The sequence below is a fragment of the Saimiri boliviensis genome, chromosome 15 (genome assembly GCF_048565385.1).
Source record: "Saimiri boliviensis isolate mSaiBol1 chromosome 15, mSaiBol1.pri, whole genome shotgun sequence".
In the NCBI taxonomy this organism is placed as follows: Eukaryota; Metazoa; Chordata; class Mammalia; order Primates; family Cebidae; genus Saimiri; species Saimiri boliviensis.
In genome coordinates this window covers 22,070,788-22,097,780 of record NC_133463.1, presented here as the reverse complement: position 1 = coordinate 22,097,780, position 26,993 = coordinate 22,070,788, and the positions used below count along the sequence as shown (strand labels likewise).

General features: G+C 38.5%; 1 protein-coding gene across 3 annotated transcripts in view; it reads left to right on the top strand.

Moving 5' to 3' along the window:
• The window catches only part of SLCO5A1 (solute carrier organic anion transporter family member 5A1), a 153,775-nt gene that overhangs the window by 78,898 nt on the left and 47,884 nt on the right, over nt 1–26,993 (top strand). For 2 of the 3 annotated variants that reach the window (XM_039464926.2, XM_003942904.3), the window contains one exon: nt 10,538–10,702. The exons of the other annotated variant lie outside the window; for it this stretch is intronic. In XM_039464926.2, the coding sequence (XP_039320860.1) occupies nt 10,538–10,702 (165 nt within the window). The remainder of the gene's footprint in view (nt 1–10,537; nt 10,703–26,993) is intronic. 3 annotated transcript variants of the gene reach the window in all.

The following is a 26,993-nucleotide window of genomic DNA, read 5'->3' as shown; positions in this document are numbered from 1 at the left end:
AACCTAGCCCATATCAGCATCACCACAAAGGCTCCCTAAAATCCAAGTCTCTAGGCCCAGTCCACAGTCTTGGATTCAGTAGGTTTGGAGTGGGCCTGAGAATTAGCATTTTTTAAAAACAATTTCCCAGGTGATACTGAAGCTGTTGGTCAGGAACCACACTGTGAGAACCACAGCTCTAGAACATAGTTAGGAAAAGCTTTGTTCTCCTTGAAGGATGTTTCTGTGTTTCTGATATTGATGTTTATACAGCTTTTTGCTTTGATGGCCAGGAAAGTCAGAATCAAATCTGAAGCCCAGGAAAAGTCTTATGGCCACGTTAAATTCTTTCCCCCAGTTTGGATGCTCTGCTCTATTTATGTTTTCTGTGTATCCAAGTCTTCATTTCTTTTCTGTCCAACTTTTATTTTATTGGATGTATGATTTCTGGTGGTAAGCCACATGTTTACATTTGGACTTGCAGCTTAGGAGGTAAAAGGTAAAATGGTAACAGTACAGGGAAAGAATCCCTAAAAAAGAAAGCTCTTTCTTTATACTCAGCAAAATAACTGTGGGGTGACTTATCAGACTTGCATCTCCTTAGAAAGATATGTGAAAATACTCATGAGTGCTGATTTAAACAAGCAAGGTAGTACTGTGGCCAGGAGCCACTAATGACATATTTTGGGCCCTGGCAACCACTATTTCTACCCCCTTATCGTAGGTAAGTGTCTAAGGGTCTATGTGCTCAGCTGCGAGGTGACTGTGGTGTGCTAGTGTCATCTAGTTCCTGTCTTTTCTAGGCAAGCAGCAAATGTCATTTGCTGGTGTGTTCTGGAGGGGAGGGAGGGCTCAGAGTACTTTCATAGGGCCTTGTGATTGGGAAATCTGCGGGATCATTTCCTTCAAAGCAAATGAGCAGGAAATGAGGGCACGTAGGTCCTGTGCTGGCCATGTTGCATATGATAAGCAGCCTTAGTTTTGCTTTTACAGAAAACCCTGACTAAACATAGTTTGATTCTTCTGGATTACACGCATGGAAAAGTTGTATTTGCCATATGCTCAAGAACATACAGGATCATGCGAGACTCACGGGCTGTAAAAGTTACTAAGGTTTTCACTGCAGGATGATATTTTTTCACTAGCTTTTTGATGCACCAGGAGGCTTCAAAGAATACAAATAACAGGAACTACAAGATTAGCGATAATAGAACATTTAAATACAGTCATCCCTTGGCATCCATGGAGGATTGGTTCCAGAACCCCTCCTTGGATAGCAAAATCCACGATGCTCAAGTCTCTGACATAGATGGTACAGTATTTGCATATAAGCTACGCACATTCTCTGGTATACTTTAAATTATCTCTTGACTAATTATAATACCTAATACAATGTTAATGCTATGTAAATAGTTATTATATGGTATTGATTAGGACAAGAAAAGAAGTCTGTATGTGTTCAATACAGATGCGCCCACTCACTTTTTTTCGGAATATTTTCGATCTGTGGTTGGTTGAATCCCTGGATACAGAGCCCAAGGATATGGAGAGCCAACTGTACCTTCAGTGCGTATAAAAGAAGGAGATCAAAGAATTTCAAGAGCTGTTAAAGGCTGTTCACTAATTTGCACCCATAGGTTTTTAATTTTTAGAGATATCTGAGTGATGACATGACGGGGTTAATACCACTGGTAGGAGAACCCAATTACTTACACTTCTTAAGAGAAGGGAGCATCCCCTGCCAGGCAGGGTGGTGGAGGGAGCATCAGGATTGGTTAGGAGGCAGAATCGGAGCAAGGCCAGAGTCCAGGCCACAGCTATTGCGGTTTCCTTGGGAAAGACCGTAGGATTGGCTAGTTTGAATAATGTCCACAGGCTCTGGGCTGCAAGGATGGTCTCCAGTTGTCTGGTACCTGACCCTGGGTGATTTAGGACAGGCGAAATGTGTGTGAGTTAGGTAAGGAGGTGGTCTGGGCCACCAACTTGGGATTGCTTGGTTTGCATATGAAAGGTAAGCTCCCAGTGGCAGCTGAGCCCAGTGCTGTGTCTCAGAAGTGGCTGTAGTCCTGGGAGGGCAGTCTCTCCCTGACCAGCAAGCTTTTAAAGAAGTCAAAACATTATAAAATATAGAAATTTACAAACACGATTAATATAGAAGCTATGTGTTCTAGGTGGAGTATACGTTCACCGGCCTCCTTCAGCCATAATTATCACGTGGCGTTTCCTCCCTCTGCCTTTATTACACCGCTTTTCTTCCTCCCACTTCAGGAGGCCTTTCCTATGCCCTCAAGGCAAAGGCCTTGGTACTGCCCATGTGCTTTGCGAAGCACCCTGTATTTTGGCAGTATCACATTATTTTAAAATTTACCAACAAAAATCCCCGTCTTTTATGTAACAACGACCTTCCGCTCCGGTTGCTTTCATCTTCACTCTTGGTTTCTGTGACCAATGTGAATTTTACGGCTTCTTCTACGTTAGTCCCTTTAAGCTGCCTTTATCTGCTTGTTCAATCACTCTTCTCTGAAATTGTACTTTTATATAAGCAATGGGTGTTATTTAAGACTTTTAGGAAAGGACCAGATAGGTTTTCGAGTATCAGGTAATTATTGAGATGGCTGACTGGCAATACCGAGCTTAAGGTAATTTCTCCTTTTTTGTTTTTCTTTCATTTTCACAAATATCTTATTGAACAATTACTACAGGACCAAAAACTCAGGATTCATACATGAAAAGTTATACTTCTTGCCCTCAAAGGGAGGCAGAAAGGAAAATAGACACAATATTAATATGTCAACTCCTAAAATGGAGGTATGAACATTCTAAGGAGGTGGAGGGAAGAGGAGGAAGGAACTCATGTTGGCTGCCTGAGTCAAGGAAGACTTTTGGGGATGACACATTTCTGCAGCCTTTTAAAATTGCAGCTTTTAAAAAAAGACCCTAAAAGTAATACATGTTCATGACAGAAAACTTAAAGAATGAAATATAAGTGAATTCCAATACCATTTCTGAAAATAAAATGCTTAACTTTTTCTAATAGTAAGAAAGTATTTATATTCTGAAATTAGATGGACGTGGTGGTTGTATAACACTGTGACTTTACTAAATTCCACTACATTTTTCACTTTAAAATAGTGAATTTCTGTTCTGTGAATTTGGGCACAATAAATTATTTTTTAAAAGGGTATGTATTTTAGTTGAATTTAAACATAAGGAAAATAAACTGCCTAGGCTACTAAATTTTAGGTAAATGTCAGTATGTCTGGATATATCCATGTCAAAAATTACGAAAAGCATTAGGAGGGGTCAGCATGTTTGTTTGGTATTTAATGCTCATAATTTATACCTGGGTAGATATCTACATTTCCAGATAATAATATTTAGTCAACTCCTTCATAGTAATACTAATTTATCTCTTCTGTATAACAATAAAACAAGCACTAGTCCTCATCTCACCCCCAGTTTAAATTTTAAAAAAAGATGTAAAAGGAATGAAATTAATAGTTTATGTTTACCTCTAGAAGGGCTCTTTAGAAGACCATAAAAGAGAAAAGGTGGTTTGGATGTACAATGTCAGCAGGTAAAAACAAACACACAAACAACATGCCCTGGGGAAGGAATTTTCTTGCAACCAGAAAAAAAAAAAAATCAGAAAATTAATGAAGGTTAAAAAAACTGAAACTAATTAGCATATGGAAATTAGTAGTCATAATTATGACTTTGAATCTTGAAGAAAATGTCAAATTATGATATGCGTTATCTAGTATTACCAGTTAATACAACAAAAATATTTACAACTTTGTTGCTTAAAGAGGCAATCACTCAGATATCTGAAAAATTAAGCATACCTCTTTCCTTATATGCTGGATAAAGGATAATATGGTATATTTTCTGTTTCTCCTGTTAGTATTTTAGTTTTTCTTTAAGGGATGTTTTAGTTTATAATCTTATCTAATGCCATTAAGGATTCTTTAGCATTAAAGAACCATGCTTTAAAAAGGAGCATAATTTTCTGTTTTCAGTGAGTCCACCACTGTGGACTACCTTTCATCTTATGACTTAACACTGTCCTAGCTCTTAACTCACTCCCCAGGAGGAAATTATGCCTCTTTGGAATGGACTTCATTATCTCACAAGTATATGGATATTGTTTTAGTATACATTATTGCAGTGATATAATAAAGAATGTTAATAAATACATTCCAAGTATATTTTTGGAGTACCTCTCGCAGGCCAGATAAATGCTGGGAGCGGAAGATGTACAGATACCCCAAGGTCCCGCAGTCACAGCTTTTATAGTCTCCTGAAAGGAAGAGACAGGTAAACACATGCAGCTGCCTAAGAATTGATGACTAGAGATATGGACCAAGCACATGGGTGCACAGAGAGGGAACCCCCTAGTCTGTCTAGAGAAGCTGTGGATGCTTCCTACAGGGGCAGATGCCAATCCTGAAACTTGATGGATGAGTTTGACATTTGCCAAGGAGACAGGTGGGGAATACCATAAATAGTCCAGAGATAAAGAAGACCATGCCATGGATGGAGCTTGGAACTTCAGGGCAGAAGGGAAGGTAGGAGCTCGTTCTCATAGGCCTGGCATGCCCAGTGGTGTTCATGGTAGCTTGGCCTTTTCTTATGCTTGGTCAATCCCTTTGTTAGCATAAGTTTTTCAAATATATCATTAAAACAAAGTTTGTTTCAGTAATCTAACACAACAGCAAAAAGACATGATACAGGTCTTTTCAGGTTGTGAAGAACAGAAGCCAGTTTAAGCCACCTGGGATACTGGGGTTTTTTAGTTCTAGGCTCCAGGGGAGAGCAGAAGCCTCAGTGGCCAGACCCCTGGAAGATAGGGATGTGCCCATTGCCATTAAGCCCTACAGTCACTCTGCAGACTCCCGTGTGGCTCCAGGCTCAGTTTTCCTTACTTTTGTGTCTTATTTAATCTTCATACTCCCTACCTAGTTATCTCTCTCTAGTCTGTAATGCAGACACTCTAAGGGAAACAAAGTCAAGGGGTTTTTGGCCAGACTTTGTTCACATAGGTTGCCTCTGGTGGTTGTTGGGTTGCCTGTAGGTAGCACCTCTGAGTCCAGCCTCCTTCCCTGGTCCAATCCGCTCGTTTGGGGCTATCAGTTCCTATGGTGAAAATCTTGCAGCTTTTGTATAAGGAGCCACAGAAGAGGGGTCTTCCAGTGTGGCAGGGACTTGCAGAGCCCTCTCCAGCCTGGGATACATTTCTCATCAAATTAAATAAACTCCCAGAAAGTTTATCTCTCTGTCCACTTGAAAACATGATTGCACCTTTCAGGTTCACTGAAGTTGGTGCTTATTTAAGCTTTGCTTATCCAAATAAAGGCCTTTTATAGCCTAGTTACTCAGGAGTCTGATGCAGGAGGATGGCTTGAGCCCTGAATTTGAGGCTGCAGTGAGCTATCATCACTTTATCGAATCCTGGCCTGGGCGAAGGAGGGAGACGCCATCTCAAACAAATGAACAAACAAACAAAAAACAAATAAAGACCTTTGTCTAATACAAACTTTAAATTGTAGACTTATTTTATAAATGAGCATAAAATGATTACACATGCCAGAATACGTTTGGCTAATGGTTGAAAAATTACAAACATATCAATACCTGCTGCCTTAAATGATGCTGTGATCAATGAAGTTTGGAGGATAAATTACGGCCTCTGCCCTCACTGAGAATGATCCAGTCTCTCCTAAGCACCATCCCTCATCAGCTTCCATAAGAATCCACTCACACTACCCATCTCACATTTTCTGAATTTTGACCAAAGGTTTTGGAGGCCACTGGGTGCATCAGATTTATTACAGCATAGCTCTGTTGTGACTGGGGTGCAATTTAACACCAGGTCCACGTGCATGTGACGATGGGGCTGCCTATACTACCATCAGTGTGTATCTGGAAGGCACAATTGATCTGCCAATGCTATTAACACTTCTTTTAAAAGCAACTTCAGAGTTTAGTCCACTTTAAATTACATCCTCTTGAATTTGGGGTTTTGTGTTGAATTTTATTCCTACTTTACCACTGTTTAAGGCATTTCCTGGTTTTAGTGTCAGCTTGAATTTGTAAGATTTCCTAGCATTAAATGATCAAAAAATGATAATCACTATCATTATTTCATCACCTCTCCTTCATCATGCTTTTTTACTGCATCTTTGGTTTTACAATGACACAGTTATAAATGACATCAAGAAATTGATCTAAAATATATTCTGCAGCATATAAAGGAAGTATTTGGTTGCAAATTTATGAAGGTTTAACAACTTCTTTGCTAATTTAGTCTTCCAAACTTTGTGTTTTTGAAATAATTTTGAATTTACATGAAAGGTACAGAAAGAGCACAGGGCGCCAGTGTACCCAACACCCTGATTCCCCAATTGTTAACATTTCTGAGAAGGTGAGGCTATGATACTCTACTGTTCCCAGTGTATGTTTCCTAAGTACAGGAACACTCTCCTATATGACCACAGGGCAACCATAAGAATCAGGAAATTCACATTGGATCTGGTGCTACCATCTAAACCATAGGCCTCTGTCAAATTTTGCTGATTATCCCAATAATGCCCATCATGTCCACGATCCAATCCAGGATCACATGCTGTTAGTTTTTTGTGTCTTTTAGTCTCCTTCAGTATGAATCAGTTACTCATCCTTTTTTGTTTTTCATGACCTTCATTTTTTTTTTTTTTTTTGAGACAGAGTCTTACACTGTCACCCAGGCTGAAGTGCAGTGGGGTGATCTCAGCTCACTGCAACTGCTGCCTTTCACATTCAAATGATTCTCTTGCCTCAGCCTCCTGAGTAGCTGGGATTACAAGCTCCCGCCACCACGCCTGGCTAATTTTTTTTTTTTTTTTTAAATTTTATTTTAGTAGAGATGGGGTTTCACTATGTTGGCCAGGCTGGTCTCGAACTCCTGACCTCATGGTCTGCCTGCCTTGGCCTCCCAAAATGCTGGGATTACAGGTATGAGCCACTGTGTCCAGCTGATCCTGATCTTTTAAAAAAGGTACAAACCAGTAACTTTGTATATCCATTATCTTTGAATAGCCCTCAATTTGGATTTGGTGATATCTCCTGATTTATGCGTCTTTGCAGATACACCACTAAAATGATGCTATGCTCAGTACATAAAAGCAGAGACACATAGTGTTAATTTGCCCTATCACCAGTTTGGCTAACTTTTATCACTAGGATAGGATAGTATTTGCCAGGTTCTAAAGTTATTCTAAAGTTAATAAGTATAATGTAATTATTAATCAATGAGTAGTTAAAAAGTACTCTGTGGGGAAATATTTTGGGGCTATGTAGATACAGTCAACACCTGTTATTTGTGGCAGATATGTTCTATAAAGTCACTGTGAACACAGGATTAACCTGGACTAAGCTTTGCTCCTATGGGAGGTACAGGGTTTGGCTCCTATTACAGCATAATCCTCAACAAATCAGTCAATACATGACCTTGCTTTATGTATCTTTCTGTTTAAAGACTCCTTATTTAATATGTAGGGTTGATTCATTATCATTGAACTTATGGTCAATGACACTGTAGCTCATGCCTGAAGGAAGCTTAGCTAACATGAGAATTTTCTCCATAAAGCACATCACAACCTCTAACGCTTTAGGAACCATAGACAGCACTGCAGAACAAGGGATTTTAAACAATAAGATCACTAACCAAAAGTACAAAAAAGCAAAAAATGTGAGTCGATGTATTATGGAAAGGACATGAGTTTACAATATGAGAACTGAAACAAGAAAGCAGAGGGTCACCTTTTTCCACCTTGGCTGGGAATGTGTATGTTGGACAACTCAAACTTTTTTCTGGTCTGCTCATGACTGTGAAAGTGCTGCAAGTGTTAATTTTGGGATTACAAATACATTTTAGCAAGTAAACATCTTTGCAAATATGGAATCTGTGAGTAATAAAGACCGACTATAGCTCATTCTTATTAGACTTTTGCTTACTGGTTTTAGTAGCTACTGAGGTCAAATTGTCCCAGATTGGCCAGTGAGAATCCTTCAAGCTGTCTTCTGTGTCCCTCTGACATTCCCTCACCATTCCATGAACACATTTTTGCTTTTTTGTTCAACAAGATTTTCTAGGCTTATCTTGTATTTTCTCTGCCCCAGTTGTAAAGTTAGACATTTTTCCAGGGAGCTCTGGTTCCTTTTGTATAAGATGGCTTTTAGAAACCAAGAATTGGGTGCCAGATAGATGCATTCCTACCAGGGTGTCATTACTTCTAAGCCTTGTGAGCAGACAGAGGAAGATCTATATTTATACCCACACACAAACACACACATAGTCTATCATCCATGTATCTATCTTCATCTAATGTATTTATCTAACTGCCTATCTGAACCAGTACCTCCAGTTCCAATCTGATGTAGAACAATCCCCCTTTCCATATTTGTAAGCCCCTTCTTTGGCAGTTAGAAAACTGATTTCCATTATTTTCAATATACTTATAACTTGCTAAGTCTCCTTTGATGTAAAAAAAACAGAAACAAAAACAAAAACACCCAGCCCCACCAACCAAAGGTACAACCCTGGATACTGTGCTCCCACCTCAGCTCCTGAAGGGCTGTTGGCTGAAAGCTTAGCTCCAGTAGAGGGAAACAAGAAAGGTAGAAGAAAGAATAAAGAAACTTAGGAGTCGTTGAAGGTCTGAACTTCTGCTAATTTTTCTCAAATAACAACAGACTTTTTAAACAAGAGAGAACCATCATGCATGTTTTTAGTTAACCTTGAAATTAGAAGGCTATTTCATCATACTAAATGGCTATAGAAGAAAAACCCATTCGATATAACTAGTATTTCTTAGAATAGTCAAGTGATAGTATGTTTTTTGAATGTTAAAATTTATTTTATATTTTTCCCAGGTTAGAGTTAACACTTTGGCTTTTAATATATGGCTAACCTTAATTTGAATCTTTAAATGTTGATAGGTAATCTTATTTTCTAAGTTTTAAATTTTGGATATGACATTTTAATTTACAGTGTTTACAAGAGGCTGCAGGATGATTTTATGAAGTACTTTTATTATGTTTTTCTCTGTGTTCATCCATGTTGAAAAAAATAAAGCATACATCTTAATTTTTCTTTTAGATTGTTAATTTAAACTTTAAAAATTAAATAAATATATAGAACATTAAATTTAGTTTAAATTTTAAAATGATGACAGTGAGCAGTCTTAACTTTCTAAGTTTCAAATTCTGGTGACTAGGAAGCTATGAATTATAGCTTTAATAAAAGCTATTTGTTAATTTTAGTGAAATGACTTTATTATGTGGAAGGAGATAACTGTTCTGAGATAACTGTATTGCCAAAAATAATGCAGCTTCCCTTTTCTATGAAGATACATAAAGATTGCATAAATATGCATTAATTCACATTATAGCCATGTAAAAATACAGAAGTACATACACAAGAATCTCCTTTTATTCCCATTTTCCAACCTTAGTCCCATTTACAGAACATAAACCCTTAGTAGTCTTGTGTTATATATATTGAGAAGTATATATGTGACCATATATAAATATATTGTTTTGGTTTGTTTGATTTTTAAATAGGATTACATATGTGCACATTTGTTTTTGCAGCTCACTTCATACATTAATACAAATACTTCTTGGAGTTCTTTTATGCTGTACATTCAGCTCTATTTCACTTTTAACTACTGTATAGTTTTCCATTATATGGCTGTGCTATAATTTATTTAAACATTTCCCATTGATCGAAATGTAGATTCCCATCTATGCTGTTATAAACTGTGCTCCAATGAAAATACTTGCACATATATCTTGAAGCATATAGATGGCAGGTTCTGTGAAATAAATGCCTAGACTCAAGGGTGAGACTTGCCTTTCTCTCTTGGAGGCAGCTCAGCAGATGCTAAGCCCCACACCTTTGGGCTCTCCTTCCCCTTTGGAGCTCTTTGTTCCCCAATCCAAGTACCTCAGAGCGTCTGACCTGATGGCCTCATTCTTTTAGCTTTTTGAACTGCGACTATGTCCTGTTTCATAATGAGACTGGACGATCGGAAGTCCAGCATCATGTAGATGCCCACAGAAGTGGAATAACTACATTATAGTGTTGGTCAGGAGAAGTGGAAATTGTGATTCAAGGCTGCCTTGCAGGCACTTTACACATCTGGTGGACTTTGAGGCCTTAACAATAAAAATATTGTTTTAGTAAATGAAGAAATGCAAAGAATTCTAACAGTTTTTGAAATAGGAATCATCAGTTGGGTACTGCTTATAAGGATATTTCTGTGTGAGTATGTTTTTAGGTACTTTACTTAATTTCCATATCCTGGTTGAAAGTAAAAAAAAAAAAAAAGAAAAAAGAAAACAGAATCTATTTAATAAAGAGAATGGTTTCTAATCGTCATCGGATCTATTTTTATTCTTTGGTGGCAAATGTTGCTGAATGGCTATTTCCAGTTCATTTCAAAAACAATTCAGTTTTATTTTGTTTTCCATCCATTGTTTATAACATTCGTTTGTCATTTTTGTCATTTTGTAGACCTACCAAGAGCAGCTGTCAGGATCTTAAGCAACATGACATTCCTTTTTGTGAGTTTGTCATACACAGCTGAGAGTGCCATTGTAACTGCTTTCATTACCTTCATTCCCAAGTTCATCGAGTCACAGTTTGGTATCCCAGCCTCCAATGCCAGCATCTACACTGGTAAGGCACTGCCGCTAGGGCTGCTTGAAAACATGATCATTTTGACCATGAAACGGAATGGGTGAAGAGAAAGTTCAATCTGACATCGAAGTGTTAAACGAGCTCATTAACAGCTACCTTTCCCCCCAGAGTCTATGAGGAGGAAATCCTAGAAAGTGTCCTCTTTGATTCAGATTGTATTACCATGTGACACATTTCCCAACTGTGTTTTGGAAAGGGAGAGAATTTTGCATATTTATATTTCTATGGTTTAAAAAAATGAAACAGGCAATGACATTCAAATTTAAATCTAAATAGGTCTTTTTATGGGTTGGCATGGGTCTTACAGTGTTAAGTTAAAAAAATTGATAACCTGAAATATAGAATGGTTTCATGGTATCAGGATTTCCCCTTCAGAAATGTGAACAGATTTTGATTGAATTACTGGAGATGGGTGAATTTAAAAAGGAAATGTATGAATTTTATTTTAGATGTTTGATGCCTGGGCAAACTGATTTTTAGGAGACTTTGATGCACATACCCATAGTACTTAGTGTTCAAATCTTCTTTCATAATAAATTGGATGCTTAGAAATGTGGAAACATGCAAAGACTTGGAACCAAGCCAAATGCCCCTCAATGATATACTGGATAAAGAAAATGTGGCACATACACACCATGGAATAATATACAGCCATAAAAAGGGTGAGCTCATGTCCTTTTCAGGGACAAGGATGTAGCTGGAAACTATCATTCTCAGCAAACTAACATAGGAACAGAAAACCAGACACCACATGTTCTCACTAATAAGTGGGAGTTGAACAATGAGAACACATGGACACAGGGAGGGGAGCATCATACACGGGGACCTGTCAGGGAGTTTGGGGCTAGGGTAGGGATAGCGTTAGGAGAACGTAGATGACAGGTTGATGGGTGCAGCAAACCACCATGCCACGCGTATATCTATGTAACAAACCTGCAGGTTCTGCAGTATCCCAGAATTTTTGTAAGAAGTATATAAAAAATGTGGAAACGTTAATTCTCAGGTATTGGAAGCATTTTCAGTATATTATATCATGTAATATTCTAGATATTTTCTTAGTGGTATCAAAGATGGCTGGTTGACCATATCTTCCTAAAAGCTTAATTTATTTAATAAAGAATATTTCAGCAGTTGAAGTATATTTAAATAGTGTAGAATTATGATAACTTTTCAGATTACTTAGGCTCCTGCTGTCTCCAATTCCACACTCAAATCCAGTAAATTTGAATTATCTGAAAATGAACAGGGAAGATTACATTACTGTAGAAAGAGAAACTGATTTAAAATATTTGAGTAATCACTTTGTTCTCTACTTCATCTTACACATTTAAAGACATACAACATTGGGTTGTGGGTTCAGGATAGCACATGTTTTTAAAAATAATATACTGCTGTGGACTATTGTAATTGTAACTGAAAATACGTTTTTTCTTGATCTTGGTTGTAAAATACATGCTTTCCTGTATTAAGGTAAAATTTCCAGATTCTTTACAGTTTGGTTATGAGAAAATCTAAACCTTCCATTTGTAGTTTAACTCTTCCACTAACCCTTTATTGAGCAATGATTTTTGGACAAGGAAATCAAAAGATGTCTTGTAGTTAGATTCAAAGCCACACAGCTGTTAATTGTAGAGTCTCCAACATTTCCCAAACTCAGTTTCAATATTCAAAGGTGTTACTGGAAAGAAGGTTCATAGTAAAATAAATTTGGAACTTGCTGAGTTAAACAATGCATCATAGGATTTTTTACTCTAAGCCCTTTCATCTCCTTTAATATGCCAATAAGTGCTGTGAAACTCCCAGAAGACCACTCAGACGACAGCCTTTTCCAAAGTCATTTCACCATGAAACCTGAGTTTTTTTAGAGGCATCTTTTTCCATAAACAGTGTTCCTCAGGATACACATAGGGAAGCCCTCCTGTGTGCCCTGGTTCCAGCCAGACTAGGGAGCAGAGCTGCCTAGATCATTCCATTTCTCTGTAGATGCACCACTTTCACCCCCAGGGTTAGTGGGAGAGTGGGGCAGTGCTGTGCTGGGTAGGCACTAATGCACCTTGAATGGATACTGACTAAAATCATCTCTTAGTTACTGGTAGAGGCCGAGGCGGGAGCTGTTGACACCAATGTCTGATGAGGGCATCATTGCAATGCCACAGTCAACCCCACTTCACTCCTCTTGTGTAGTGTGTTTCTGTTGAACAGTGGTCTGCGTCACAGTGCACTCTCCCTGCTCATGTTCTTTCTGCTGACCCACTTGGGGTCATATTTATCTCTTGAAACTAGTTAAATATTATGAAGTTGGTATTTTGGAGAAGCCTTAATGATGGGAAGAACCCTTGTGTTAGTCTGCTCTTACACTACTGTAAAGACATACCCAAGACTGGGTAATTTATAAAGAAAAGTGGTTTAATTGACTCACAGTTCTGCATGGCTGGGGAGGCCTCAGGAAACTAACAGTCACAGCGGAAGGGGAAGAGGAATGCCTTACATGGTGGCAGGTGAAAGAGAGAGAGCAAGAGCAGGGAAAACTGCCTTATAAAACTATCAGATCTTGTGAGAACTCTCACCGTCATAAGAATAGCATGGGGGGAACTATCACCTCCCACCTGGTGCCTCCCTTGATACATGGGGATTATGGGGATTACAATTTGAGAAGAGACTTGAGTGGGGACACAGAGCCAACCCATATCAACCCTGAAGCAGTTATACAGGGTGCCCTTGGAATCTGTTCACTGCTGGTCACTAGTTGCATAACTTTGGTCAAGTCACTTTCCTCCCCAAGTTTCAGCTGAAACTGGAGTTTATCTGTAACTTGAGGATAATCTCTTCCCTGTCTTTCTGTGTCGGCATTGTTGTGAGGATCAAATGAAGTAGTGAATAGTGATTCGTTCTGAAGCTTACATAACTTCAAATAGGTACAACAACATAAATGGAAAAATACAACCTGATTATATCATAGTAAAGAAAATAGTTGTTTATGGTGATAGTATCTCAAATCTGAAGTTGTGCAGTTTGAAAAGCTCTGAGCATAAAATCTCTGTAATAATAATAATGATGATAATAAAAGCACTGCTGACATGTACTCAATGTTTACTAAGTGCAAGGCTCTACCTAAGCAATTATATGTGGATAACATCATTTAATCCATGTAACTAATGCCTATGAAGTAGATATTATTAATGATGCCCATTTTCTAGATGAGAAAAAAGGCCCAGAGAAGTTTAAATAACTTGCTTAAAGGCAAATAGTGTTAGAACCACATGCTAGAATCTTGTACTCCTTGGAGTATATAAATATTGCCAAGTGGTTTTTACTGAAATATTGTAATAGGTATACACTGTGGTCATCATTTTGATTTAGTTTTTTCACTATTTCCACAAAGACAATATTCCAGTGGTTTTAGCATTCCATGTCCACCCACTCAGCCTCTGAGCCACGGTTCACAACGTCTGCTTTCGGAGCACAGTGATCTTTCAGCATTGCCTTTGCTTGGGCTCTTGGCTTTTGATGTATACAATTACAAAGAGTTAGAGCAATTAGTTTGTCTTTACAAGGAGAAGTATCCTTGGAAAATTCCATTTTGTTTTTCACTGTAGAATAATTGAGATGCTTATTTCTGTGGAAAAGAATTAAGTTGGGATGTAATTTTAAAAATTACTGTAATTTTTATTGTCTAAATAACCAAATATTTGCCATCCATCTTCAGCCACTGATTTTGGGTTTGGCTGAAGTAATTCACAGCGGTGCCACTGAACTCAAATTGCAGCCTTTGGGAATCAAGAAACATAGAAATGGGCTTTGATGTTCTTCATTCTTTTAAGGTCATCAATCGCTTTTATGTAATTTTATGAGCAATTTTTAAAATCCATTTTTATACTAGTTTTATAAATGTATATATAGATTTTTTTAGTGTTGATATTAAGCATTTAAATACAAATAGAGTATTTAAGGTATAGCTGTCTACTGTCACCAGCTGTTTCCAAGGTCAGGTGATGACGCTTGGCCCCGAGATATGTGTCGACACCACACTCAAGAGTGGTGGCTCTGAGAGAGGAGAAAGGTACTTGCAAACCAACATTCTGCAGTGGCTGCTACACTCTTCCCACTTATATTATTTTAATCATTATTGAGATGAATAGAAGCTATTAGGAGCAAAAAGTGACAATTATAGGCTCTTTGTCTTTTGGACAGAGAGGTACATATTAATATTATGCTGAATTACATTTGTTTTTTTCAGTGCTAATGAGCACTTTTGTAAACGCTTATGGTGGACAAAAAGAACACTCAGATTCTCTTTATTTATTTTTTTGTCAATCGACTGATTTAAGGAATGTGTCCGTGTCTACCATGTGGCAGGTTCTTAGCCAGTACTCTAATGATGACAGTTGAACAGGGTTTGGTTGCTCTTTAAAAATGTCTTTAGGCTGGGCGCGGTGGCTCAAGCCTGTAATCCCAGCACTTTGGGAGGCCGAGGCGTGCGGATCACGAGGTCGAGAGATCGAGACCATCCTGGTCAACATGGTGAAACCCCGTCTCTACTAAAAATACAAAAAATTAGCTGGGCATGGTGGCGTGTGCCTGTAATCCCAGCTACTCAGGAGGCTGAGGCAGGAGAATTGCCTGAACCCAGGAGGCGGAGGTTGCGGTGAGGCGAGATCGCGCCATTGCACTCCAGCCTGGGTAACAAGAGCGAAACTCCGTCTCAAAAAAAAAAAAAAAAAAAAAAATGTCTTTAAGATTCAAAGGACACAAAATGACGAGAAACACACCAGCATTTCTTGCAGGAAAAGATACTATATGGTATCAGCATTAAAGTAAAGACGTGTTAGGTTGATGCAAAAGTAATTGCAGTTTTTGCTGTGAAAGTAATGACAAAAACTGCAATTACTGGCTGGGCACAGTGCCTCACACCTGTAATCCCAAAACTTTGGAAGGCTAAGGTGGGTGGATCACTCGAGGTCAGGAGTTTGAGACCAGCCTGGCCAACATGGCGAAACCTTGTCTGATGACATGCGCTTATAATCCCAGCTACTTAGGAGGCTGAGAGGCATGATAATTGCTTGAACCCGGGAGGCAAAGGTTGTAGTGAGCCAAGATTGTGCTACTACACTCCAGCCTGGGAGACAGAGTGAGACTTCATCTCAAAAAAAGAAAAATATAGCAATTGCTTTTGCACCAACCTAATCTTTTGCAGCCACAGGCCATCTTTCGCAGCAAGAGACAGGATCCACTTGTCCCCCTCAGAAGGGAGTGGCAGGACCCACTTTTTCTCTTATACCAGGCTCATGCAGTGTGCATGGATGACCCAGGAACCATGGAGTTCAAAATGCTATTTTGGCTGGAGTCTTATATATTTTTAAAAATGTTTTTTATGTTTTAAAATATTTGAAATACTTTTGAATATTATCTTGGTCCATTGGTTCCTGCTATGTAACCAGTCTCACAGCAAGCTCTTCAGGGGTCTTAAGGAGACTGGTTACAAGTCACCATGTTCAATTTTGTCAATAAACAATGTTGACAAGCTGGTATAAACCATCCCAACCACTTCGGAACTATGAGGCAACACTGTTCATGAGCATGCTTTGTGCCTCGGCTGGGAGTCAGTGCCCTGCAGATACACTTTGATGATTTGGAAAGACAGCTCAGGCTAATTCCAGGCCTGTGTTATTACCCCTCTCAGGAACTCCCCGGCTTTCTGCAGTACGTAAGGTGGACAGTGTTTTTCTCTCTAGGTCTCTTGTCTAGTCCAGAAAAAAATTAACTTGAACTGGAATGAACGCTGCAATTTCTTCCTTCTCTAAAATCTTACATTAAATAATTTTCCCAAAGTCATGTGTACCAAATATTTATTCTTACATTCCTTATAGAGTTATATTGTTTTCTTAAAAGGGATTAGTTATTAACCAATTTATCACTCTGGTATTTGTAGCAATGTTGCATCCCTCACAAACTCTGGCCATGTCCAGAATCAGTATTATCTGTTTTGTTTTGCTGTGGGCAGCCTGAGGTAGTACACAGACCTCTCTGTGAATCCCATATCTGTGACTTAACTAGATGTATGCTTTTAGCCAAAATGCTTGCCCACTTAGCGTCTCAGTTTCTCATTTGTAAAATGTGAGTGATTATTCCCCATGGCTACTGTAAAACATTAAGTGAGGTAATAAGATCTTAAAGCATTTGGTATATAGTAGATGCTCACTAAAAATCAATTTCTCTTCCTCTTCTGTTATGAAACTATTAAATTTAAATTTCCTTTAGAAAATCTTGTTAGGTTTTCTCATTTTAAAACAAATTGTATTGGTCTAATTTACAGTGGTAATTTGGCTTTTTGTTAAATCCCACCTGCTAAGAGAGGTAATACATTCACATAAAATGGTAAGAAGTGAGTATTTTCATCTTAATCACAGGAGTAAAGTAGCAGAAACTTTCTGCGGCAGGAGACAGTAAGGAGGTGTTAGGGAAGGATGTCCATGCTTGCAGCACATTAAGAGTCTCTCTCACACACACACCCTCTCTCTTTGAATTGTTCCAATCAGTTCACCAAATGATCAGCTTCTTGTTTCACCAGTTCCCCAAAGGACCTTAATTTCTTATGTGATTCTTTCTCCTTATTTACTAATTTTCAGAGTAAGTTTATATTCCAGCAAATTTATATCGTGGCCAATCATCTGTTCAAAGTATTATGAACTCATTTTTCTGAGCTTGATGTGCTTTACTCTGGTGCAGTCATGCTTCTTTTTGATGGTCCAGTTGCCCAGTCTTTGGCCATTGGGAGCCCCTTAAAGTCAGCACCCGTGTCCTTTGGCTCTGCCTCAGTAGTCTTTGTGGCTTCTGTCATGGCAAAACATGACTCTTTTATCTTCCACATTTCCTGCCCTAGACCTGGGATCAGTCGTAGTTTCCAAGGAATCTTGAGTGGAAAGATGTCTTGAAAGGAAAATGGTACTTGGATACATCATCTGGACACTCGGTATGCTCACTGACAAAGATTGTCATTGTTTCTGGGCTTTTTGTAATTAAAAAAAAATCATGAGCTTATAATGATATTTGCACTTCAAGTGTTAAGATGACAAGTTATTACTTAACTTTTTTGACATTATATTTTAATCTCTTTTCTCTAATGATAAAAATCTTTTTTTCTAATGACTTTAACCTAATATTTTATTCAAGTATGTGTGTTTGTATGTATAAAAATTTCAAACCAATTCTCAGTATTATTGCTAACCACAAACTATAAGACATACAGTGCAGAAGTTAACTGTAAAATACCAAATACAGCTTTAGACTGTTGCAGTTTCTTTTGTACAAAGGCCATTTCTTACTCCAAATATGCAAAATACTGTTCTGAAGTTACTTGAAGTAATTCTTTTCTATTTGATTATGTCTGATATGTTGTGATGTTTGTTTGTTTTAATTTGTTTTGGGTTTTTAATTTTAGGATTATTTTTTATTTAGTTAAATTCATATTTAAAATTATATAAAACATTTATATGGTTTGAAGGTCAAAACTACAAACAAAGTACACTCAGAAAGGCCTCACTTCCATTCCAGTTTCTTCCAATTCTCTTCTTCCCACTATAGGAAGTCATTTAAAAAATCAGTTTATCTTTCTTTTATTTCTTTTTAAAATATATAATAAATATATGTATTACATATACAATATATTTAATGTATATATCAGTATTTTGCATTAGTGTTTTTCACCTTTCTTTCCAGAGGTCGGCATGCTATATGCCCTGTTGTGTGCCATACAGTCTAGAGATCTTGCTCATTCTGCACAGCTACACAGTATTTTATTGCGTGAAGTCTATTTGGTCCCCTAATGACGGACGTTTGGTTGTTTCCATTCTTCTGCTATAACATGATAGTGATAGGTGTAATAGGTCATTTCATACTGAATAACCCGTTTGCCTAGTATATTATACTTGTTCCTTTTTAACTATCTGATTGCCCAGCATTCAGTTTGCCTTCACCCTGGCAGAGAAGCTGATTTCCAGAAAGGTAAAGGAGACTGAGAGGCTATGTATGTTTTTGTCACATAATACTCAGCCTTCATCCTTCCCATGCTCTTTCCTGCCTAAGATTTAGCATTTACCTCCAGATTCTTATAAAGATCAAAAGAGTGAATCTTTGTGAAAGTGCTTTAAAAAGCCTATACAGCTTTTGGGAATCCAAAGCAAATTGGCATCTTTCCTTCAGTGGAGCCCATGCTATGATGGTAAACACAGGTGACCTTTAAATCCACTCTGAGCCAGCCATGGCGTTAGAGAGGCGCCTTTCGGGCATGGTTTGCAGTCTTCACCACAATACTGCAGTGGGAGGGAGTCCTCTCTCCAGTGAAGAGTTGATGAAACTGAGGCACACAGAGGAATTTTTGCAAGGAACACACCTCACAGTCCATTATACGTTCATATGATAAAGATTGAACTAGTCCTCAGAAAAGCTGCTCACAATTTGGAATTTTTATTGAGTCAATTTTTTTCTTCTCCAACTTTTGTATATTAAGTAAGACATATAGCAAAGAAGTTAGGAGGGTCAGTTGAGAAGACAGATATTGTTGAAATTCTTATTCTGTTTTTTCATCTGCCCATCCATCCAGCCATTCCTTCACCCATTCACCCATCTATCCACGCACAAATATTTATAAAGCTTTTGCTATGGGCCTGACACTGTGTACGGTGAAACCAGATGAGAACACAGAGGGGCCCCATCCTCAAGGCCTCACAGTCTAGTGAACCTCATAGGTTGCCTGTGACCTTGGATGAACCCATTAACCTCTATGAGTAGCAAAGGCTCTGAGGATTCAGTGAGAGAATTTATGTGGTGGGCTTTACACAGTGCCTGGAAAGTAGCTATTAGTACTAAATGTTTGCTCACTTTATGAGATCTTCCAGGAAGAGGAATCTAAGACAGTAGAGTACAGGCAGGATTTAGGACAGGTGGAAAACATTCATAGAAAAGATTATCTGGAGGGAATGCATTTTAGAAAGAAGAAGAAAAAGTGTGGCTAATAGGAGTTAGAGACGGGGCATGGTGGCTCACACCTGTAATCCTAGCACTTTGGGAGGCCAAGGAGGGCTGATCACTTGAGGTCAGGAGTTCTAGACTAGCCTGGCCAACATGGCAAAACCCCATTCTCTACCAAGAATACAAAAATTAGTTGGGCGTGATGGCGCATGCCTGTAATCCCAACTACTCAGGAGGCTGAGGTAGAAAGATCTTTTAAACCCAAAAGGCAGAGGTTGCAGTGAGCCGAGGTTGAACTGCTGCACGCCAGCCTGAGCAACAGAGTGAGACTCCATCCCATCCTCCACACAAAAAAAAAAAAAAAAGAAAGAAAAAAGGAAAAGAAAGAAATGGGAGGTAGGAAAATGAAAGAGAAAGCAAGAGACTTGATACTGAAGTGAAAGGCTGACGGATAACCTCATCTGAGCTGAAGGAGGCTGGAAGGTGTAATATTGATGATTAAAGTACAATTCTTTAAACATGTATCAGCTGCATCAGTGTAGGGTCAGGGTCAAATTTTTATATCTCTGATTTATTTACTCTACATTTATTTTTCCAATATAAAAGGCTGCTTTTCACAACTTGTAGCAGGGAAAAAAGAAATTTTAAGTGTTTTAATATTATATATTTGGGCACAGTGCAGGAAAATGTCCCTTGACTAAATCTTTCAATTAACTAAAATGTTTTTTGCTTCACTCGTCTTTGATGATTAATAGCACAGTCCGTATGTCTGGGATTTGTTTCCCAAGCACATGTGTGCATGCTCACACTGAAAAACAAAGACGACCATGACCTACTTATGAGGATATATTCTGTGCTCCGAGGGCGTTCCGCTCGGTGCTCTCCGCGTTGCTACATCTGTGGTCATAGCCCCGCGGTGTTCCAAATAGCCCAGAGCCCCTTGAGAGCCTTAGTCGTAAAAATACTATATTTTGTTCACAGAGCAGGATTTATTTGTGAATAAAAGTCAGGTCGAGAAAGACTAGAGAGCTTTTTAAAAAGACTGAAACCCCACAGGAAACACTGACGTGTCAGGAGGAGCTTCTCTGCTATGGGTGCATCTTTTTTTTTTTTTTTTTTTTTTTTTTTTGAGACGGAGTTTCGCTCTTGTTACCCAGGCTGGAGTGCAATGACGCGATCTCGGCTCACCGCAACCTCCGCCTCCTGGGTTCAGGCAATTCTCCTGCCTCAGCCTCCTGAGTAGCTGGGATTACAGGCACGTGCCATCACGCCCAGCTAATTTTTTTGTATTTTTAGTAGAGACGGGGTTTCACCATGTTGACCAGGATGGTCTCGATCTCTTGACCTCGTGATCCACCCGCCTCGGCCTCCCAAAGTGCTGGGATTACAGGCTTGAGCCACCGCGCCTGGCCGGGGTGCATCTTATCAATGGTTCAATCGACAAAGAGATGCCCAATAGATTTGAAGAAGGAATGAACAAAAACTTTCATCTTCCTGACACTTAGGGTCTGCATCTCTACAATTAGGACTTGAATCAGACAACGTTTCACTAAAGGGCAACTAGCAAACATCCCACCATCCCCCACGACCTACAAAATCCTCTTATTTTTATGAGTAGCTTCTTTTTCTAGGCGTTCAAGTTAGTCAGTATCTTACCACTTTACTTTGGATCTATACCTTTTCCTGGCAGTTTAAATTTCTTTTGTGTATATATATACATACATAAATACATACATATTTATTCTTTTTCTCTCAGTGCATGAGATGGAACCGAGGATGAATTGCTTCACTTTTTGCCTTTCTAGGGGGACTTTACAGGAGTAAGGTAGCTTGATGGTTAAATTTCTGCTCTTGAGAATACAGGAACTTCTTACTAGGCATGGTCCCATGTTAGCAGGCTCATACCCTGCGAAAGTGAGTGATTCCTGCCTGCTCTGTACTGAACCAATGTGCCGTAGGAGAAAGGTTGTGGGTTTTGGCATTGGAAGTTCTGGGTTCAAGATCTGCCTCTGCCACTTACAAGCTGTGTAGCCTTGAGTGAGTTAACTCATTTGGCCTCTGTTTTACTAGCTGTGAAATGCTATCATTGTATCCATTTTAGAGGGCTTTTGAAGTTTTAAAAACTAAATATTACTTAAGTGTAAAGAACAACACAAATATTAAGGAGGATGACCCTGGCTTTTCTCCCTATTCATCAAACAGATCTTCCTCCATAAAAGGACAGGAGAACCAGGATTATTATTGAAAAAGACGAGGGAAGGGGAAAAGCAGGAGACAGAGTAGATAATTAATAAAGATACACATGTGAATTCAAGCATCCATGGCCTCACAGATAGCAGCACACTGCAGCCAGTGACAAACTGTTTTGACTCCCAGCTCATGCTGCCGCCTCTCATTTCCCCAGAGATGCTTTTGGTTTAGTCGTAAAGATCACATCCTGAGCTAATGAATATCCTGGCCCTTAAATATGGCCGGGATCGAGTTATTATCATGCAGGCAGGAAATATCTTACTCTTTTTTTTCTAAAGAATGAAACATGTGCTTAGATATTATTAGAAGTTGAAGTAATGTCCTTTTGCTGAACCATCTCACAGTGGACCTCAGCAAATTAGCTTTGCTGCCAGGCTTAGCTCCTGGTGTGGCATCTTTCCATTGTCCAGAAGGGAGAACTTGGGTTTATTTGGATACGTTACTGTTAGACGGATTCAATTTCAGGCTAATAGTTAATTTTTTCAAGTCCTTGTACTGAAATTCTTCTAATATCTATATTTGCGATAAAGATGAATGTAATTTTTGTTGGATTTTTGATTAAAGTGGATATTTAGAAACATAGGTGCATACTTCTCTTATTACCTAGGCAAGGGACAATTTGTGTATGCTAATTTTATATAGAGTAGTTCAATATTATTTAGTAATATTTTCCTTAAATTTGTTTGAAATATATACTGTATAAATACCAAACCCTTTTGAAAATGCAAAAAATTGAATAGGTATTTATATATTAAATGCAAAAATTGAATACTTACATATTACAGTATCCTTTTAGTCACTTGGCATAGACGGCTGTTTCTAAAAGAGCGTACTGGGCTGGGCATGGTGGCTCACATCTGTAATCCCAGCACTTCAGAAGGCCTAGGTGGGCAGATCATCTGAGGTCAGGAGTTCAAGACCAGCCTGGCCAACATGGGGAAACCCCATCTCTACTAAAAATATACAAAATTAGCCAGATACGGTGGTGCATGCCTGTAGTCCCAGCTACCCAGGAGGCTGAGACACGAGAATCCTTTGAACCTGGAAGGCAGAGGTTGCAGTGAGCCGAGATTGTGCCACCACACTCAGCCTTAGCAACAGAGTAAAAGTCTCAAATATATTATATGTATATGTGTACACACACACACACACACACACACACACACACACACACACACACCTGTATTTCATTATATATACATTACAAAAATAAATAGCATACTAAAAGTTTGTTGTTAAACAAATAAACACCTATCCTATTTTTTGGGAAAAATACTTTACGGAAAGAGATTTTACAACTTTCCTTAGCTTCCTTTTCTATTAGTGAATAAACCTGCTCATGTTCTTTAAAGTATGAACATTTCCATCTCACCTCGAATTTTTTTTTTCTTTTGAGGGATATAAAGGATAAGTGAATTTTGACTTTGAGAAAGATGTTGAATTTGGGCTGGGCATGATGGCTCCGGTTCGTAATCCTAGCACTGTGGGAGGCCAAGACTGGAAGATGGCTAGAGCCCAGGAGTTCAAGCCTAGGTAACATAGTCAGACCACACCTCTATAAAAAATAATAAAAAATTAGCTGGGCATGGTGGCTTGTGACTCTGGTCCCAGCTACTCAGGAGGCTGAGGTGGGAGGATTGCTTGAACCCAAAAGGCAGAGGTTTCAGTGAGCTGAGATCAATCCAGCCTAGGTGACAGAGTGAGATCTTGTCTTAAAAAAATGTGTTTAATTTATATTCAAACATTCATCTGGCACAAATTCAAATTACGAATGAAAACTACCTTATAGACAGAACAAAATATAGTTTTAATGTTACACACAAAAAATACATCTTTATAAATACTTCAGTATAGTTGAAAATAAAAGTTCTGGTCTCGCGCTATACTTTCCATGTTTTGGTCAATGTAAAATTTAGATTCTTCAGTAAGTTTATTTTGTTGTGTCTTATGCTAACACAAGGTAAACTTAAAATGCTAATAATTTGCCAAAGAATATATATTTACTATAGTCTCCTATGATGTGGCTAAATTATGGTTCAAGACTAGTCATTTACTGCCTCATCTCTGTGTCAGCCAAATTCATTGTTACTTACATATGTACATGTATATGTATGTGTACACTCACAAACAGTACGTACGTACATACACAAATATTCACACACACACACATACACACAGCATGCGTATGTTAACAAATCTCATCATTTTTGTCTTGAAGATCTGAATTTGTTTTAGGAGACAGTGTAACTAACTGAAAAATAGATAGGAGTTAAGAGACTAGGTTTCAGTTTTAGAAGGAACAGTGGACTTGGAAACTAGGCAACAGATTTCTCATATCAGGCCTGAAAGAGCTCTGCCTTTGAAATCAGATTTTTGTCCTCTCTTTGTTTTGTTTGCTTTGTGATCTTGGGCAAGGCTTGTCATTCTTGTACCTTAGTTTCCTTATACAAAAAATTGGAATAAATAATAATCCATAAGATTAAATAATATTAAGTGTAAGTACTTTAAGACTTGAAGTACTCCAAACATTTATCTTGATTATTATATTGTCATTTCATTTTCTCAGTCTTTTTTTCTTATCTGTATAAGCAGATAATACCTGTTTATAGAGCTGTTGTGTTGATCAATTAAATAATTAATGTGAATGTGCTTTGAAAAAGTTGTAAGGGCTGATTTCCCTCCATGAGTTTAGATTGTTGATAGTAATCTTGAATAAAGTCAGCTCATAAACATATTTTTTATTTTATTTTATTTATTTGTTTGTTTTTTTGAGATAGTCTTGCTCTGTCACCCAGGCTGCAGAGCAGTGGTAGATCTCGGCTTAGTACAACCTCCGCCTCCTGGGCTCACACGATTCTCCTGTCTCAGCCTCCCAAGTAGCTGGGACTATAGGCATGTGCCACCATGCCTGGCTAGCTTTTGTATTTTTAGTACAGATGAGGTTTCGAGGTTTCGCTATGTTGGCTAGGCTGGTCTTGAATGCCTGACCTGAGGTGATCCACGTGCCTAGGTCTCCCAAAGTTCTGGGATTACAGGAGTGAGTTATTGTGCCTGGTTTATAAACACATTTCGTCTTTTAATCATAGTACTTATATTTTTTGGTGTGTACCTCAGGATTGAAGACAATAAAGGGGTAAATCCTTTGAAAAGAATTTTGTTTTCTGCTTTTAGGTGGAAAATTAGTCTAAAATATCTTCCTTTCTGAAATAAATAGGATATGAAAGAATTGATCATAAAGCAAGTTTCTATAACTACAAATATTTTTCTTCACTTTTAGAATAAAACTGAGCACCTGTTCTTTCAAAAATGAAGTGGCTTAAATGATTGAATAAAATCCTGCAAAGAAAATAACAAGTGTTTGTAATTTAAATGTATGTTTATGGGAGCACCAGCCTCATATAAATCTTGAAAAAGCATAGGATTTAGAATTAGAAAACAGTCTAGGCCTTGCTCTGGCATTAATTAGTCATCGATCGGAGGTGAATCACTCATCTTTTCAGAGCCTCATTTTAATTTTGTCATCTGTAACACAATGGAGTTAAATACATGATCTCCGGGTTCCTGTGTTAATTTAGGATTATATATTTTCTGAGACTATCAGAGACTCAAAGGAACAGAGGCTTGAACAAAAGAGATCTTAATTCTCAGTGACATAAAATTCTGGACATAGCTCAGGGCTGGTTTAGGGACTGTAATAACCCACAGTGCTTCCAATTTCTTCTCCATCGCAGATTCTTTTTCTTGCAGCTCCAAGTGGCAGTCAAGCAGCAAAATGGAAGGAGGAAGGAAGAGCATGGATGTACTACTTTTGCTTACATCACTTTGGCCAGAACTTGCCACATGGCCACACCTAGTTGCAAGGGAGGCTGAGGAACGTAGTCTATTACAAGCAGCCATAAGCCAAGCTGTTACCCTAGAATGGGGATCTTGGGCCAAAGTTAGCCTGCTTCTTGTTTTTGTAAATAAAACTTCATTGGAACACAATCATGCCCATTTGTTTACACATGTCCATGACACTGCAACAACAGAGGTGGCTAGTGTAATAGACACTGTCTGGCTCACAAATTAGAAAATACTTGCGGAGAGAGATCCAAGATGGCTGATCACTAACAGCTCGGGATTGTAGCTCACACTGAAAGCGCAAAGAATGAGAGGACGCCACACCTTCACATGAATTCTTGTTGCTCACGCACCAGGAGATTCCCAGCGGAGGAGCCCCACGGGTCGCCAGCGAGGCGGTTTTGCCGGAGCGGCGGTTCTTGGTGCAGAGTTGGAAAAGCACCATCAATCTTAACGCCGCTGATTTGGTCAGTGCAGTGGGTTGCTCAGATTTCGGCGCTGAGAATCAGTAAGTTGGACGTCCACTCAGAAACCTAATTACAAAGACGGTGAATTCAAAGACCACCGATGGATAAATTTATAACGAAGGGAGGAAAACGGCCAAAAAAGGCTGAGAATGCCCAAGATCAGAACGCCTCTCCCTCAGCGGGGGATCACAGTTCCTCATCAGCAATGGAACAAGGCTTGATGGAGAACGAGTGTGTTCCAATTACAGAAGCAGGCTTCAAAATGTGGATAATGAGAAACTTCTGTGAATTAAAAGAACTTGTTTTAACCCAATCTAAAGCAACTAAGAACTTTGAAAAAAGATTTGACGAAATGTTAACAAGAATACACAATTTAGAGAGGAATATAAGTGAATTGATGGAGCTGAAAAACACAATAGGAGAACTTCGTGAAGTATGCACAAGTTTTAACAGCCGAATTGATCAAGCAGAAGAAAGGATATCAGAGGTCCAAGACCAACTCAATGAAATAAAACTAGAAGACAAGATTAGAGAAAAAAGGATAAAAAGGAACGAGCAAAGTCTCCAAGAAATATGGGACTATGTGAAAAGACCTAATCTACGCTTGATAGGTGTACCTGAATGTGACGAAGAGAATGAATCCAAGCTGGAAAATACGCTTCAGGATATTATTCAGGAAAATTTTCCCAACCTAGTAAGGCAGGCTAATATTCAACTCCAGGTAATACAGAGAACACCACAAAGAT